The 17,905-nt window shown below is 42.3% G+C and overlaps 1 gene segment (V, D, J or C); it reads left to right on the plus strand.

The window, feature by feature from the left end:
- Nucleotides 1-17,905, plus strand: part of LOC141148557 (Ig mu chain C region-like) — a 70,924-nt gene that overhangs the window by 789 nt on the left and 52,230 nt on the right. The window contains 3 exon segments of the C gene segment in view: nt 5,798-5,888; nt 8,386-8,715; nt 10,420-10,719. Coding sequence covers nt 5,843-5,888; nt 8,386-8,715; nt 10,420-10,719 — 676 coding nt within the window.

The raw sequence follows: 17,905 nt of genomic DNA on the forward strand, positions 1-17,905 counted from the left end.
GGCCATTTTTTGCAATATAGCACTGGCCTTACTTTAACTGACAATTGCGCGGGCCTGTGACACTGTACCCAAACAAAATGTATGTCATTTTTTCCCCACAAATGGAGCTTTCTTTTGGTGGTATTTGATCACCACTGCGGTTTTTATTTTTTGCACTATAAACAAAAAAAGACCAACAATTTTGAAAAAAATATATATATTTTTTACTTTCTGCTATAAAACATATCCAATAAAATATTTTATTGGTAAAAAAAAAAATCACAATAAGCGTATTTTGATTGGTTTGCGCAAAAGTTATAGTCTATTAGAGTCTAAAAATGATGAAATATATAGTTTTGGATTTTTTTTTTTTTTTACCATTAATGGTGGTGATCAGCGTCTTATAGCGGAACTGCGACACTGCGGCGGACAAATCAGACACTTAACTGACACTTTTCTGTTACAATAGTTTTTTTGAAATTTTTTTTTCTTTTTAGAAACATCACAAGATAGAGCAGCAAACAATCCTTGCCATGCTCAAATCATTCAACAATACAAATAAATAAGGAACTAAAGGGTGGGGAAGTGGGGGGGGGAGGAAATGTAATCGAGGCTTCACCAATAAGGGAGGTCAACCTTGGTGGCCGACAGTGTTAATTTTGGCAGCAAATTTCGATTTAGTTTTAGTCTTAGGACTAAAATGGCATTTTAATTTTAGTCCCATTTTAGTCTTCTGCAATTGTTTTAGTTTTAGTCGTATGGAATCTTTTATGGGAAATGTAACTCCCACTACTGGTCGTTTGTGAAAAATAGGTAGGGTAAGGGGTAAAAATGGAAAAAAGAGAAAAAGAGTGAGAAATATAGAAAAGAAAAGGAGGTGAGTCCATCCGGGAGTCTACTGCCAACCGTTCCTGGAGTCAACACCTTATGTCTGGGACCTGCAAATAGGCAAGCCAACCAACACTTTTTGGGGACCAGTGAGACTAATACAGTGATCATTGCTAAAAAATTTTGCACTGTCACTGTACTAATGACACTAGCAGGGAAGGGGTTATCATCAGGGGGGGCAATCAAAGGGTTAACTGTGTCCCTAGGCGGTGCTTGCTAACTGTGGGGGAGGTGCTTGGACTGTGGGAAGGCAGAGATCCGTGTTCCTGCTTAGCAGGAAGACAGGATCACAGCCTTCCCTTGTTACTGAATGGTGATCTGCCTTGTTTATATAGGCAGATTGCCGTTCTGCCTGTCGAATGATTGGCGTGTCCCAGCGTACATCGCTGATTGGCTCCCGCTGTGTCCAATCACATTGGAAGCAGGTCGCCGGTGGCGCACGTGCACGCCACAGACCCGATTCTGCCCAGAGCAGCTGCCCTGCCGCAGTAAATGTGCATGGAGTGGTTGAACAGGAAGAGAAAAGGTAGTGCTCCTTTTTTGACAAGTTGAGAGCGAGGTAAGTGCTTGCGATTGGGATAGGCAGGGTTCTCTATGAGATCCCTGGCACAGATGGACTGTGAAAAGTATATCCTGCAGGTGGTACAGTGTGAGCTCCAGTGATTACTGAGATCCAGGGCCAGGACAAGGGGGTGGGCAGGAAGGGCAGCTGCCCTGGACACTGTGGTATCATGTGAGGTATAGGGGCACCATAAGGAGATTGGGGGAAGGAAATTTGTGTTGACAGGAGGAATTTGGGGGGGTGGCAGGAGGTAGGAATTGTTCTAGGAGGCGGAATTTGGGGAGGTGTTCTGGGAGTGGGGATTTGTGTTGAGAGGAGAGATGGGGAAGAGGATTTGTGCTAGGAGGGGGGATTTGGGGAGTTTGTGCTAGAAAAGGTAATATGATTGGGGAGATTTTTTGGTTGAGGGGGATTTGAGCTAGTTGATGTTGTTTGGGGGGCATTATTTGTGCTGGGAGGGGAATTTTGTTTTTCGGGGGGAGGATTTATGCTAGGATGGAGGATCGGGGAGAGGATTTGTGCTCAAAGGGGAAATTTAAGGGGTAGAGGATTTGTGCCAGGAAGGGGGGATTTTTTCTTTTGGGGGGGGGATTGTACTGGGAGCATATGCGGAATGAGAGGATTTGAGCTGGGGGGATGGGGGAAAAGATCTGTGCTGGGAGGAGGATTTCATCAGGGGGGTACTGAGAGAAGAGGGAATAAATGCTTAGGGGGTAGGCATGCAGATTAGTGCTCCATTTGTTTTGGCATGTTTGCCCTGAGCTCAAGATGACCTTGTCCCGGCACTGCTGAGTTCTGTATAGTGTTGGTGAAGGTAGAAGGGTGAAAGGGAAGGGACCATGTGACCCAATGCAATCACCACTCAGTATCAATACTCCAGTTTATAGTGCCTGTCCTGAGGGCACTGGTAAGGTTATTTCCTCTTGACATGTTTTGTGGCTGATTGAACTCAGGTAGGTTACACAAAAAATCTAATTAACCAATAACCTGTAAGGGGTGCAGTGTAGTGATAGAGGTTCTGTTCACCTAACTGGAGGATATTTTCCTTCCTTCAAGAGAATGGGCACCAGTTGCAGAGTAGAGAAGGTAATTCTGTTGAGGCAGTCGAAAGGAGCACCACCTTTAACCACTTGCCGACCGCTACATGACGATATACAGTCTCTCATGAAAGTGAATACACCCCTCACATTTTTGTAAATATTTTATTATATCTTTTCATGTGACAACACTGAAGAAATGACACTTTGCTACAATGTAAAGTAGTGAGTGTACAGCTTGTATAACAGTGTCAACACACAGCCATTAATGTCTAAACCACTTACAACAAAAGTGAGTACACCACTAAGTGAAAATGTCCAAATTGGGCCCAAAGTGTCAATATTTTGTGTGACCACCATTATTTTCCAGCACTGCCTGAACCCTCTTGGTAATGGAGTTCACCGGAGCTTCACAGGTTGCCACTGGAGTCCTCTTCCATTCCTCCATGATGACATCACAGAGCTGGTGGAAGTTAGAGACCTTGTGCTCCTCCACCTTACATTTGAGGATGCCCCACAGATGCTCAATAGGGTTTAGGACTGGAGATATGCTTGGCCAGTCCTTCACCTTTAGCCCCAGCTTAAGGCAGTGGAGGTGTGTTTGGGGTCGTTATGTTGGAATACTGCCCTGCAGCCCAGATTCCACAGGGAGGGGATCAAGCTCTGCTTCAGTATGTCACAGTACATGTTGGCATTCATGGTTCCCTCAATGAACTGTAGCTCCCCAGTGTCAGCAGCACTCATGGAGCCCCAGACCATGACACTCCCACGACCATGCTTGACTATAGGAAAGACACACTTGTCTTTGTACTCCTCACCTGGTTGCCGCCACACACGCTTGACACCATCTGAACCAAATAATACGTTTATCTTGGTCTCATCAGACCACAGGACATATGGTTCCAGTAATCCATGTCCTTAGTCTGCTTGTCTCCAGCAAACTGTTTGTGGGCTTTCTTGTGCATCATCTTTAGAAGAGGCTTCCTTATGGCCATGTAGACCAATTTGATGCAGCGTGCGCCATATGGTCTAAGCACTGACAGGCTGACCCCCCCCCCACCCTTCAACCTCTGCAGCAATGCTGGCAGCACTCATATGTCTATTTCCAAAAGACAACCTCTGGATATGACGCTGAGCACGTGCACTCAACTTCTTTGGTTGACTATGGCGAGGCCTGTTCTGAGTGGAACCATTCCTGTTAAACCGCTGTATGGTCTTGGCCACCGTGCTGTAGCTCAGTTTCAGGGTCTTGGCAATCTTCTTACAGCCTAGGCCATCTTTATGTGTAGAGCAACAATTCTTTTTTTCAGATCCTCAGAGAGATCTCTTCCATGAGATGCCATGTTGAACTTCCAGTGACCAGTATGAGAGAGTGAGAGCGATAACACCAAATTTAACATACCTGCTCCCCATTCACACCTAAGACCTTGTAACACTAACAAGTCACATGACACTGGGGAGGGAAAATAGCTAATTGGGCCCAATTTGGACATTTTCACATAGGGGTGTACTCACTTTTGTTGCCAGCGGTTTAGACTTTAATGGCTGCGTGTTGAGTTATTTTGACAGCAAATTTACACTGTTATACAATCTGTAGCAAAGTGTAATTTCTTCAGTGTTGTCACATGAAAAGATATAATAATATATTTACAAAAATGTGAGGGGTGTACTCACTTCTGTGAGATACTGTACGCAGACAGAATGGCATGGGTGCCCAAATGGGCGTACCTGTAAGTCCCTCCATCATCGCAGGCTAGCGGGCGCGCGCCCACCTCGGGAGCGTGCCTGCGGGTCCCGCGGGCTCGGTGTCTGCCGATGGCCCGCGATCATGGCAAGTAGAGGCAGAACGGGGAGATGCCCATGTAAACAAGGCATTTCCCTGTTCTGCCTAGTGACATGACAGGGATCTACTGCTCCCAGTGATCGGGAACAGTGATCTCTGTCTTGTTCTAGTGAGCCCACCCCCCCCTACAGTTAGAACACACAGAGGGAACACACTTAACCCCTTGATCGCCCCTAGTGTTAACCCCTTCCCTGCCAGTAACATTAATACAGTAATCAGTGGCTATTTTTAGCTCTGATCGCTGAATAAATGTCAGTGGTCCCAAAATAGTGTCAAAAGTGTCCAATCTGTCTGCCGCAATGTCTCAGTCTCAATAAAAATCACAGAAAAAATAATAATAATAAAAAAAAAATAATAAAAAATTCCATAAATCTATCCCATAGTTTGTAGACGGTATAACTTCATTACCGCTCACTGACTGGTTGCTAGAGGTTACAGCACACATTACGGCTCACTGATTAGTTATTAGAGGTTACAGCACATGATTTCCGCTTGTTGATTGGCTGCTAGAGATTACTGTGGATATGACCTCAGGGGGGCATGATATACATATCAATGCCGCCGGACGCCGCTATTTACATATGAATGCCGCCGCTATTTACATATGAATGCCAGTCATTTACATGTAAACACAGGGTCTGCAGGTGAGTCATCTGTACACAACAAAAGGGCAGAGCATTAGTAGCAGCACTTCACACTGAGATATTGGGATGCAGCACGGGACTAAAACCTCAAGGGACGAGGGAATTTAATCTGGGATAGTTGGCAAGTATGAGGCAGCTGCTTTGGGCCCCACAACACTGACAGGGCCCAGGGCAGCTGCCCCTTTTGTCCTGCCTTAAAAACGGCCCTGGACGTTGCGTTCTACCCAAATAAAATTGATGTCCTTTTTTTCCCCACAAATAGAGCTTTCTTTTGGTGGTATTTGATCACCTCTGTGGTTTTTATTTTTTGCACTATAAACAAAATATTTTTTACTTTCTGCTATAAAACATATCCAATAAAAATATGTAAAAAAATTAAATTTCTTCATCAGTTTAGGCCAAAAATTAGTTTTACTAGTAATGGACTGCAACTGCAGGACTGCAACATTGCGGCGCACAAATTGAACACTAAGTGACACTTTTTGGGGACCAGTAACACCAATACAGTGATCAGTGCTCAGGGGCAATCAAAGGGTTAAATGTGTTCCCTGGGAGTGTTTTCTAACTATGTGGGTGATGGATGCACTAGACAGAGAGAGAGATCTGTGTTCCTGATTAGTAGGAATCACAGATATCTCTCTTTGTCTGTGAGAGAACGATGGTCTGCCTTGTTTACATAGGCGGAGGGGGATTTTAGAAGACAACTTCAGAGTTGAGTAATTCTAAGTAGCTAAACAAAAAAACACTTTTGGCTGAAGTTCTACCAAATATAAGATCATTTTGTCACTCTGTCCACCTTGAGTACTTCAACATTATTAAATATATGTTTATGTTCCAACTTCAGAGACAATAGTTCATTTGATGCTCACCTGCTGGGAAAGAAAGCTGCATGGAATCTGCAAGATTAATATTTCTACTTTTGCTGCATCGTTCATGTAAGTGGTTCTAATTACATTTACAAGGAGCTTTACAGCTAAGGAGTGGGAAAGTAATGTGGTGTAGGTGTGGCGGTGACATACATGGGCAAAATTTACTTTTTTATGTTGGTCAGTCATCCTCATGGCACCCCACAGTTCCACAGCATGGATTCTGCAGGGACTCTGTATCTAATGGGGTAGACACACACTAACTTCACCCCTGGGAGCCCTGGATAAGGCCCGGCTTACTTAAGCCTGCTTTGATTAAAAAAAAAATTTGAGTCCAAAATTTAGAGTCCACACCAGGCTATTTAGAAATAGCATGTACTGAGGAACGATAAGTGAACAATCGGCCATACTGGGTAATGACCGCACAATACTTTAATATTACAGTGGTTCTCAAAATACAGGATTGAGAAGAGAGGAGAGATCCTTGCTTTAGCAGTGGGTAGGAAATAGTCAGAACATTCCTCCGTGGGTGGAATATGATCTGTCTTACCTCCCCAGATATGAAAAGTCCATACTCTTCTCCTCCACATGGGGAAGCTCATGTAAGGCTCCTGGCTACATGGTCACTCCTGGAAAACCCAAGGTAAAAAGATGGTGCAATACTTCCAAAAGTATTTTGACAGCTGGTTACTATCCCTTCCTATAAATCCTGATTATATTTTTGTAGCCAGTTGTTGGACTACAGAAACATTGAGAAGGAGACATTTCCCATAATCAGTTTAGTTTCATTTTCAGTGTTATACTGAATGTTTTTGCGCTACCCCTTCCAGTCTGTAGAGGGAGAACCATAGTCAGAAAAGCCTATGGATGCCTGTGCAGAACGCTAAGGATCATGGATATTTGAGTCCAGCAAGTAAGCCGTTTTGTGGAGCTTATGACCCCTTTGCATTATAATTCCCAAGAGACACTGAAGCAAGAAGGAGTGGAGCTGCCCTTCTGAGAAAGCTAGGTTCTTCCTCTTGGTGCCAAGGGAACCGATAAAAGCACATTTGCTGCATATTGACCAGACTGCTGAAAGGCCAGACCAGTGGTGACACCAGAGGCCACACAGCACAGGCCACAGTGACCACATCTGCACTGTTACTGCGAGGAGTCCTGAGCATCCTCTCACCGTCTACTACCCATGGTTGAATTTCTGGAGTGGACTCCTGTTCTTACAGCGAGAATTCACAGCTGCACTGCAGGGACTGGTGAGAGGGCACTGCAAATTGTTCACACTGATAGCAGGGACTGAGTTACTGGAGGCAGGACATTAAGTATACTGCACCTATATTGTACTTTTGCTGCATCTTTACTGCACCCACACTGAATGATGCTTTATTAAAACTGTAGTTAAGTGTACCAATGCTTCCTAAAGGGCCCCATCAATAGCTGGCAGAAGAACAGCATAAAGGACTGTCCTTCCCATAAAACCATCCTGCGAGTCCCCTTTGTTTCCTTCTCCCATTTCCTTAATTTCTTTGGACAGTACACATCAAGTCAGTCTAGGCCTAGCATAGTTGCAATCCACATTGGCAGTATAGTTCCTGTGTTCAATAAATCAATCTTTATTACTGCTCACTGCTGCCCTATAGGTGACTTTGCTACAGTTTATGCTGGTCTGGACACCAAATGTTATGTTATGCCTAGTTCTTATTACTTATTCTACTCACCTTGTATGGTGAATTGCGTAATTACCATTGTTAATCCAATACTATGCCTGCTATGTTACCAACCATATCAGGTCATTATATATATATTTTACTTTTCATTACTATACTATCCCTACTGTGTATCAGGTATTGCAGTCAGTGACTTTCTGTGATATTGCATGCTTTTTGTATCTATCCTAGTGTGACATATGGGCTTAAGTTCTTAAATAGGTTGAGACAAAAAACAGATGACCCATCCTAACCAGCGGCTCCTACGGGGGTAGTGCTACATACCGTATTTATCTAGGGTCACTAATGAGTGATAGGGCACGGTTGTCAAACAACCAAAGTGTGGTGTACCAGTTTTAAGGACCTCTATCCCAGTAGCTACCCAATATGCAAACACTCACATTACCACCGAACAGAGGCCTCTTGTGGTGTCTATGGAAACTACAACAAAGGTCTCTCTATGTACATCCAACACTCCCCTACAGTAACATTATTGGTACAGTGTGTTCCACCTGCAATAAGCCTATCAGGGTAGTTGGACCTGTTGAACTATGAAAACCATTTGAGATCCAAGGTTGGAGCTGTCACTTAAACAAAAAATGGATTGCTCTATCTCTGAAAAACTAACTAGGAGGATTGCAACCTACTGGCAAGACTTCAGCTCCAGGACAGTTGCCTTTGGAATGTAGTTTTTTTTCGACTTGATCTGAGATGGGCTTCTTTCCTACTAATGATATTCCTAAAAACAAAATTCAGACACAGGGAAATATCTCTTCACTTTTTGCATTTGTTGTTGAATTTTCTATATTGCTCAGATTGTTTTCATGTCCACTTTTCATTTGCACATTGTCAAATTTTTGGTTCAGGTTCAGCTCTGGATGTTTTGGCACCTGGAATTCATAATGCTTTGATCGGATCCACCACTCTGGTCCCCTGCTCATTCACAGTGGACAGTCCTCCCATAAACCCCCAGTTCCTGGCGATCTTGTGGCAGTATGGAGAAAAAGAATTAGTAAGGTATGACAACAAGGAGAAATTTGTCTCTCCGAGGATGTCCATCGATGAGAAGGAGGCCAAGCGGGGCAATGCTTCATTGACCATTAACAATGTGACCATCGCTGACCAGGGGAACTACAAGTGTTTAATCATCTATAGCCCTATGAAAGGGATGAAGGAGATCCAGGTAGACATTCAAGGTAAGCTAACTGTTTTTTGAAGCAGAACTCCAGGCAAATGCAGATACCTAATTTTGCTTCTATCATTTAAAAAAAAAAAAGCCAGGTTAAATGCGCTGGGAAGATTGTGGATGGTGTATATGTGTCACCTAGGGTTCTCTCCTAAGCATGGAGAGGGGCTCCAGAGTTGATGACTGATATGGAGAAAGCAATCTTGTTGTTTTCTCAGTATCTTCATAAGTTCTGTTCTGGGTCCTGGAGCCCAGGGCTTTGTATAGCTTTGGGGAGGAAAATGCCCCCATTCCTAGATCCATATCATACCTGGTAGCCAGACTTTGTTATAAGTCGCAGTTGTGCACAGGTCTTTATATAAGTCAATCGACAGATGCTCAGGTTCCCTCTCTGCTGTAAAATCCTGCTGCTGAGTGAAAAGGCCGACTGCTGACAAAAAATTACCAGCGTACATGGGCTGCCTGTTTTGGGGACCGTTAGTGGGTACCCAGTTAGTGGCTTAGATGAGCAGATGTTTTGTTTGTTTTATGCTATGGACTTGATGTACAAAGTCATCCTGCATTGAATGGTGTTTGATTGCTGCTTTACTGAATAAAAATGCAGTACAAACCTGCTTGGACTGTTCCTGGGTGTCCTGTTCTTGTGCAAGGTTTACCACTTTCAAGTTGATACCCAGGAAGGGGATATTGTGGACTGCAGCGGTACCACCACTTAAATGGTGCCCCATTGTGGCTGATTGTGACATGCAGAGTGGCAGCGGTGCGAACTAGAGAGATAGATTGGCACAGGAGCATGAGGTTTATATTGTTTCTCAAATCAGCCAGTGACCACCAGTGCTGGGGAAGATGCTATATTTACAGCCAGCCACTGACCATCAATGCTGGGGGCAGGGGGTTATATTTACAGACAGCCACTGACCATCAATGATGAGGGGAGGTTAAATTTACAGCCAGCCAGTGATGGGGATATTTAAAGGTTAAAGGAAACCTATAGTGAGAGAATAGAATGGTTTGCATTTAATTATTTTAAATGTAGTGTGAAATATTATAGTTTTTACAGAGGTGTAGTTTTTACAGAATAATTTGCTCATTCTTCCACATAAAGTACTGTACCTGTGTTTTGTTAAACTGGTTTCCTTGGAACTTGAAAATTTCCTGTTGCCAACACAGAGAAGTGATGTATAAAAAAATTTATTGCATATCCATTTGTCCAAATGGAATTGCATTCTACTTTAATTCTGTGCAAATTGGGAAAAGCAAATGTAATTAGGCTACATCCCGTGCTGTGCAAATATAAATCATTAGTTTAAAATAAAAATTATGCATTTGGCCACTAGATGGTGCTAAGAAAATTTCTATAATATTTAGCTCCACCTAGTGGTCGAACGCAGCATTTTCCATTTGAAATCATTAGGTGCTATATAAGTACAATGCAATTTCTTTATAAATCAAACCCAGAGTGATATCCTCATCTGTAAATCCTAGGTTTTCTGAAGGCAGTCAGCTCCAAGAACAGATTCTACCTGCACCTGCTGGTGAAGTCTGGCATTGCAGCATGCCCAATGATTGTGTATGGAAATCATTTAATGTTTTTGTGGTTTGAATTTAGCTCAGTAAGTAACAGAAACACAGAGGTCTTGCTGTTGTTTGTCCAGGAACACTGAGAGATGGGGGTTCCCCTCGTCACAATTTAATGTCACTTTTAACCCTCTAGCTACTCCAGAGGTGACACTGATGAAGAAGGCTCTGTCCAGGAGCGGCAAAAACCAATTGTTGTGTCTGATCACAAACTTCTATCCAAAGGAGATTTCAGCAACCTGGTTAAGGAATGGTCAGACCCTGGAAGGATCGGAGTTAGGACCATTTCAGAAGGATGCGGATGGGACTTACAGAGTGAACAGCTCACTAATCATTTCCCCCACACAGAGCCAGGACCATCCAATCATCACCTGCCAGGTGGATCATGTGTCTCTGCCAGAACTCATCCAAGATAACTTCACCGTGCAGTATGGAGGTAACACCAAGTACTTTTTCATGTAAACAAATGCAAGTACAGTGCTTTGCAAAAGTATTCACCCTCCCCTTGGCATTTTTCATGTTTTGTTGCCTCACAACCTGGAATTAACATGGATTGTTTGAGGATTTGCATCATTTAATTTACAGAACATGCCCACAACTTTGAAGATGTTTTTTTTTTTATTGTGAAGCAAACAACAAATAGGACAAAATAACAGAAAAAGTCAATGTGCATAACTATTCACCCCCCTAAAGTCAATACTTTGTAGAGCCACCTTTTGCGGCTATCACAGCTCCAAGTCGCTTTGGATAAGTCTCTATGAGCTTGCCACATCTTACCACTGGGATTTTTGCCCATTCCTCCTTGCAAAACTGCTCCAGCTCCTTTAAGTTGGATGGTTTGCACTTGTGAACAGCAATCTAAGTCTGACCACAGATTTTCTATTGGATTGAGGTCTGGGCTTTGAGTAGGCCATTCCAACACATGTACATGTTTCCCCTTAAACCAAAGTGTTGCTTTAGCACTGTGTTTGGGGTCATTGTCCTGCTGGAAGGTGAACCTCTGTCCTAGCCTCAAATCACACACAGAGTGGTACAGGTTTTGCTCAAGAATATCCTTGTATTTAGCACCATCCATCTTTCCCTCAACTCTGACCAGTTTCCCAGTCCCGACTGCTGAAAAACATCCCCACAGCATGATGCTGCCACCACCATGTTTCACTATGGGGATGGTGCTCTTTGGGTGATGTGATGTGTTTGCGCCAGACATAGCATTTTCTTTGATGGCCAAAAAGTAAAATTTTAGTCTCATCAGACCAGAGCACCTTCCTCCATACATTTTGGGAGTCTCCCACATGCCTTTTCGCAAACTCAAAACATGCCATTTTGTTTTTTGCTGAAAGTAATGGCATTCTTCTGGCCACTCTGCCATAAAGCCCAAATCTATGGAGCGTACGGCTTATTGTCGTCCTATGTACAGATACTCCAGTCTCTGCTGTGTATCTCTGCAGCTCCTCCAGGGTTATCTTAGGTCTCTGTGCTGCCTCTCTGATTAATGCCCTCCTTGCCCAGTCTGTGAGCTTTGGTGTGCGGCCATCTCTTGGCAGGTTTGCTGTTGTGCCATGTTCTTTCCATTTGGTTATGATAGATTTGATGGTGCTCCTAGGGATTATCAAAGATTTGGATATTTTTTTAGAACTGACTTGTACTTCTCAACAACACTCAAAAAATGAAAATTATATGTAAAACAGTACACATGTACTGTTTTACATGTAATTTTCATTTTCTGAGTGTTCATGGTCCTTCAAAGTCCCATCTTGGAGGGAATTTGTATTGACAGATCATGTGACACTTAGATTGCACACAGGTGGACATCATCTCACTAATTATGTGACTTCTGAAGGTAATTGGTTGCACCAGAGCTTTTTATGGGCTTCATAACAAAGGGGGTGAATATATACACACATGCCAATTATAATTTTTATATTTCTGAAAAATAGTTTTATGTATATATTTTTCTAATTTTACATCACCAACTTAGACTATTGTGTTCTGATCCATCACATATAATTCAGATTAAAAAAACATTGAACTAAAGCCTGTAATGTAACAAAATAGGTAAAAAGCCAAGGGGGGTGAATACTTTTGCAAGGCACTGTATGACTCAGAATGAAGTCAAGAAAACTTTTTGGCTTTTGACTTTTTAACTTTATCACTGGAGAATGGAATATCAAACATATTATTAGATTCATTGGAAATGACAAAGGGGTATTAAAGTAGAACTCTACCCTTCCCATCAACTTTATATCAATATCCTCCTGCCCCCCTCCTCTGATAGAATTGGGTATTCATTTATGTTTTTTAGGGGGTCAAATATCTTTTTGGGGACCCCTCCTCATACTTCTTTATTTCTGGCCTAGGCCAGAATGATGTGTACAGTGCCCACAGCCCACAGCCCACAGGGATACCAATGTCATGGTTCTCAGGAGGCTGTAGGGTACTCTACGGCACATGTGCCATGCCGCTTCATCAGGGGAGCTGGTCATTTGTTCATGGCTTTTGCAGCCACCCCCTGATGACACAACGTGGCACATGTATGTCATCACAGGGCAAAACATGGAAGAGATAGAAGTACCCCCTGGTGACAACAAAAGAAGATGGTGGCACAGGACAAGGTGTGCTGTGGCAAATCGGTGGATCCCTGGAGAACACCACTGGATCACCAAATGTAAGTATGCTTTTTTTGCACTATACCAGTAAGAAGGGAAAGGGAAATAAATATTTACATTTTTCCAGGTTGCAGTATCTCTGTAAACTACAGAATATTTCCCATCAAGTTATGGAGATGAGAATATGAAGAGATATTCTGTAGTCCTGTCCCAGTCCTGACAGTGTTTCTCCTCCATAAAGTATGACAAGTGGGTGTTGTCACTCAAGCACAGGAAGTGAAGAGTTCATACAGACATGTATGTCTCAGTACATAAAAAACAATGATAGTGCTAGTACAGATAATGTGTGTTAGATATACATCAAGGATCAATGCTGATACAGAGGGTCTTCATGTACCGACGCGTTTCGTCAATTTTTCTTCATTGATGGTTTTATACAAATTTTTGCTCCTCATTTTGGTCTGCACAGTTCAATATCTCTCTTTCTATTCTCTTCTATTCAACAGGGATGATGGCATTAATTGGCACAATAATATATTAACAGAGATGAAACAAAGCCTTCTACATAAGTTGTACCTGTTTAATTTCAGCCATTTGTCCTGTACACCCTTGTAAAAGTCAGAGATGAAAATGAGTTTTCACAAAGCCGGGGACAGGGGGCTGGAGTTTCACACTGTACAAGAGCTCACAGAGCTGACTGGAGGGAAGAAACACACCCCTTCACACAGCACACAGGAACAGAGCCGCTGCTGTCAATCATAGGTTGGGTGCTTGAGCTCCCAACTAGATAGCAGAGAGAAATTTCGCTTAATGCTTTGAAGAGAGGCAAGTGAACTATATAGAAATATTTTCTTTATTCAAATATCTTATCTGAGGTTTACAACCACTTTGAAAGGACTACTCACCCTCTTCATGATCCAGCACTGACCTTCATGTCTTCCTGCTACAATTGTCACCAGTCCTATTCTGAATTGAATGATTACCAATGTGATCAAATCAATTCCCAGGCTGTCATGGACACACCCCTTGTGGGCTTGTCATCATGTAACCTCATGCGGACTCACAGTGGAATGATTCATAGACTGAGGACTGCCCATCACAAATGTTACAGAAGAAGTGGAGGGACCCCGCTCATCATATAACCACATAACCAGGCGATGCCTAAAATAAGACCCCCTCAACTATATACAGCGGGTAAAATAAGTATTGAACATGTCACCATTTTTCTAGGTAAATAGGTGCTTTTGACATGAAATTTTCACCACATGTCATTAACAACCCATGCAATCTATACATACAAAGAAACCAAAACAAATAAGTTCAGAAATTAAGTTATGTGTAATAAAATGGAATGGCACAGGGAACAAGTTTTGAACACATGGAGAAAGGGAGGTGCGAAAAAGACAAGGAAAGCCAAGACACCAGCTGAAATCTATCAGTAATTAGAAAGCAGTCCTGCCCCTTGCCAGTGCAAATTAATATAAGCTGGTTTAGTCTCAACTGATGGTCTATAAAAAGCTGTCTCATTACCAAGTTGTCACACAAGAAACATTTAATGATCGGTAAAAGCAAGACCTTTACAACCTTAAAGAGGAGGTCCAGTCAAAAAAAAAAAAAATTAAAAGTCAGCAGCTACAAATACTGCAGCTGCTGACTTTTAATTGGACACTTACCTGTCCCAGGGTCCAGCGATGCAGGGGATCGAAGTCCCGCTCGTCTCCCCCTCCGTTCGGCGGCGCCGGCATTGCAACTGTGGGCGCCGGGCTGTGGCTTCACAGCCTGGCACCCACTGCGCATGCGCGAGCAGCGCCGCACGCCATGATTGGCCGCTCAGTCACCTGGGACCTGTAATGGGTCCCAGATGATTGACAGGAGGGAGGGAGCAGAGCTGAGCCCTTCCTGTGCCGAGGGGGAAGTGATGTCACCAGCCCAGGAAGAGGCAGACTACGAGGGACCCCCTAGCAAAAGGCATTTAGAGGTAAGTAAAAAAAAAAATATCCAAATTTTTTTTGTATTTTTTTTTAGTATTTTTCATGTAGTTTTTTTTTTGGGTGGAACCCCACTTTAAGGTCTGAAGACCTTCACAACCTTTTTCATGGCATTGGTTACAGAAGGAGAAAATAAGAAACCTCTGTGTTGGGATTTTTTGGGCAACAAGAAAAAGTTGAAAAAGAAATTGTATGTAATATAAAAAAATGTCATTTATTTTACAAAATAGAAAACATTTCTAAAAGGTTCTTTGGAACTTAGACACACATATATATTCAAGCATTAAAAACATGATGGGTTTAAAGAGTGATACTGTCCGCTCAAAGATTCAGAAACCTCCAGGAAAACTGGTGGTGATGGAACCGGCGGATCATCCAACACGTTTCAACATGTAATCATAAATACAAACTTCATCAGGGATATTAGTGTAACATACGTATATATACGTATATAACTATATGTGTGTCTAAATTCCAAAAAACCTTTTAGAAATGTTTTCTATTTTGTAAAATAAATGAAATGTTTTTTATATTACATACAATTTCTTTTTCAACTTTTTCTTGTTGCCCACAAAATCACAGAGGTTTCTTATTTTCTGGGATGATGGCAACCACATATTCATTGAAATGAGTCATCATCTTTTGGTTACAGAAGGATTTCTAAACTTCTAAATGTTCCAGCGAGCACTACTGGGGCCATAATCCAGAAGTGGAAAGAACATGATTTCACCATAAACCAGCCACGACCAGGTGCTCCTCACCAGATTTCTGACAGAGGAGTGAAAAGAATTATCAGAAAAGTTGTCCAAGAACCTAGGGCCACTTGTGGAGAGCTACAGAAAGACCTAGAATTAGCAGGTATAATTGTTTCAAAGAAAACAATAAGTAATGCACTCAAAATGCAACTCTTTGGATGCCATAATACACACCATGTTTGGAGATTAAATGGCACTGCACATCACCCCAAAAACACCCCCATACCAACAGTGAGGTTTGGAGGTGGGAACATCATGGTGTGGGGCTGTTTTTTAGCACACAGTACCAGCAAACTTCATATCATTGAAGGAAGGATGAATGTTAAAATGTACCAAGACATTCTTGATAAAAATCTGCTGCCATCTACCAGGATGATTAAGATGATTAAGATAATAAAGATGAAATGAGGATGGACATTTGAGCAAGACAATGATCCCAAACACAGAGCCAAGAAAACGCTCAATTGGTTTCAAAGAAAGAAAATAAAGCTGCTAGAATAGACCAGCCAATCACCTGACTTGAATCCAATAGAAAATCTATGGAAAGAACTAAAGATCAGAGTTCATAGAAGAAGCCCACCAGAACCTTCAAGATTTGAGCAACACATGTGACTAGTTTCTCCATACAGGAGGTGTCTTGAAGCTGTCATTAATAAAAAAAAGGATTAAATAGATTTCAGTTAGCGTGTTCAATACCTTTTCCCTGTGTCAGTCCATTTTATTACACATAATTTAATTTCTAAACTTATTTGTTTTGATGTCTTTGTATGTATGGATTGCCTGGGTTGTTACTGACATGTGGTGAAAATGGTGACGTGTTCAATACTTATTTTACCCGCTGTACATACCTATACATATTTTTTAAAATTAGGTGCCGGTAGGGGGGAAAGACTAGGAAAAAGATTGAGTTGAAATGATTTTGATAATCTCCTGGAAGACAGATAGTATTACGCTGACCATACATTGATAACATTTTGGCTGATTCAGAGTTGATTTGATTGTAGCCGTATTTTGTGAATTAAATTTGTGAATTAGTACTGCTTGGACCTTGAAGAAGGAGACATACCCCGAAAGCTTGTCCTGAAAAATTGTATGTTAGTGCAAATAAAAAAAGTATCACAGACAGTACTCAATTTTTGGCTGATTCAGAGGAAAGACAAAAGAAGCTGGGCCAAAAATTGTTGGCCAAACAGCACCTGCAGCCAATCACCTGCAGGCACTTTTTGGGTATTTTGATTGTTGGCTCTATTACCCCTCAGAATACAATAGTCCGGGGGGGGGGGGGGAATTCATCCATCCATGCTATTTGTGTGGATGGAGGAATCTGTTAGTTTTTTTGATTAGCCTACAGACTGAATGCAAGAAATGTGTTTAGCATGGCTAGAATAAAGTAAAACTATAGGCAAAACTTTGTGTGAATAGAGTAAGGAAGAGTTATAACCCCTGTCAGCTTTATTTTTGCCATCTGTGTCCCATCAGGGAGACTTCACTTCCTGCCCCATAGCAAAAACAGGAAGTAAGAAGAAATCCCCATTGCAAGATTTCCTCTCTATTCCTGTTCTGGTGTCAACACAAAAATTGTGATTGTCTTTCACTCTCAGTGATAACAGCAGATTTTGAATCTGCCCACTGCTGTGTGCTGCCAATCAAAAGTGAAGGGGACCTCATGGAGAGGTAGTCTTCTACTTCCCCATCAGGCTCCGCCCACTCAGTGATGAGTTATTTCCCAAATATGGGCATCACCAATATTCAGGTAATGACATCAGCTGTATCCCCGACCCCTTTGTTTTCATTTACGTTTCAGCCAGGGATACAGCCCTGTGCAGGGTCACCTACAGGACATGACAGCTTCCTAGCACAGCATACCTCCCAATATTTTGAGATGGGAATGAGGGACACCTATTAGCAAACGTTTGTAGGCATGGGACATGCCTCCTGCCACACCCTATTAAAGGAGAATTAACAAAAAATAAAAGGTTAATTAAATCCACAAGGGCTTTTTTTTACTGCTACTATTCCTTTATATTGGCTTTTAAAATTTACAAATGCAGCAATTTAGAATTTGGATGAAAGGTTTAGCACTGGGAAACACTTTTTGAAAGATAAAAAGTGCATTTTATGTACAACTATATAGGTCAGTCCAAAATGAGGGACAAACAAGGGGGAAAGAGGGACATTGCTCCAAATCAGGGACAGTCCCCCGAAATCAGAGACAGTTGGGAGCTATGGCACAGGCATGACCTGCTCTGAGTACTGGGGTACCTCCTGTAGGC

This window comes from Aquarana catesbeiana, linkage group LG06 (genome assembly GCF_042186555.1).
Source record: "Aquarana catesbeiana isolate 2022-GZ linkage group LG06, ASM4218655v1, whole genome shotgun sequence".
NCBI classification, from domain to species: Eukaryota; Metazoa; Chordata; class Amphibia; order Anura; family Ranidae; genus Aquarana; species Aquarana catesbeiana.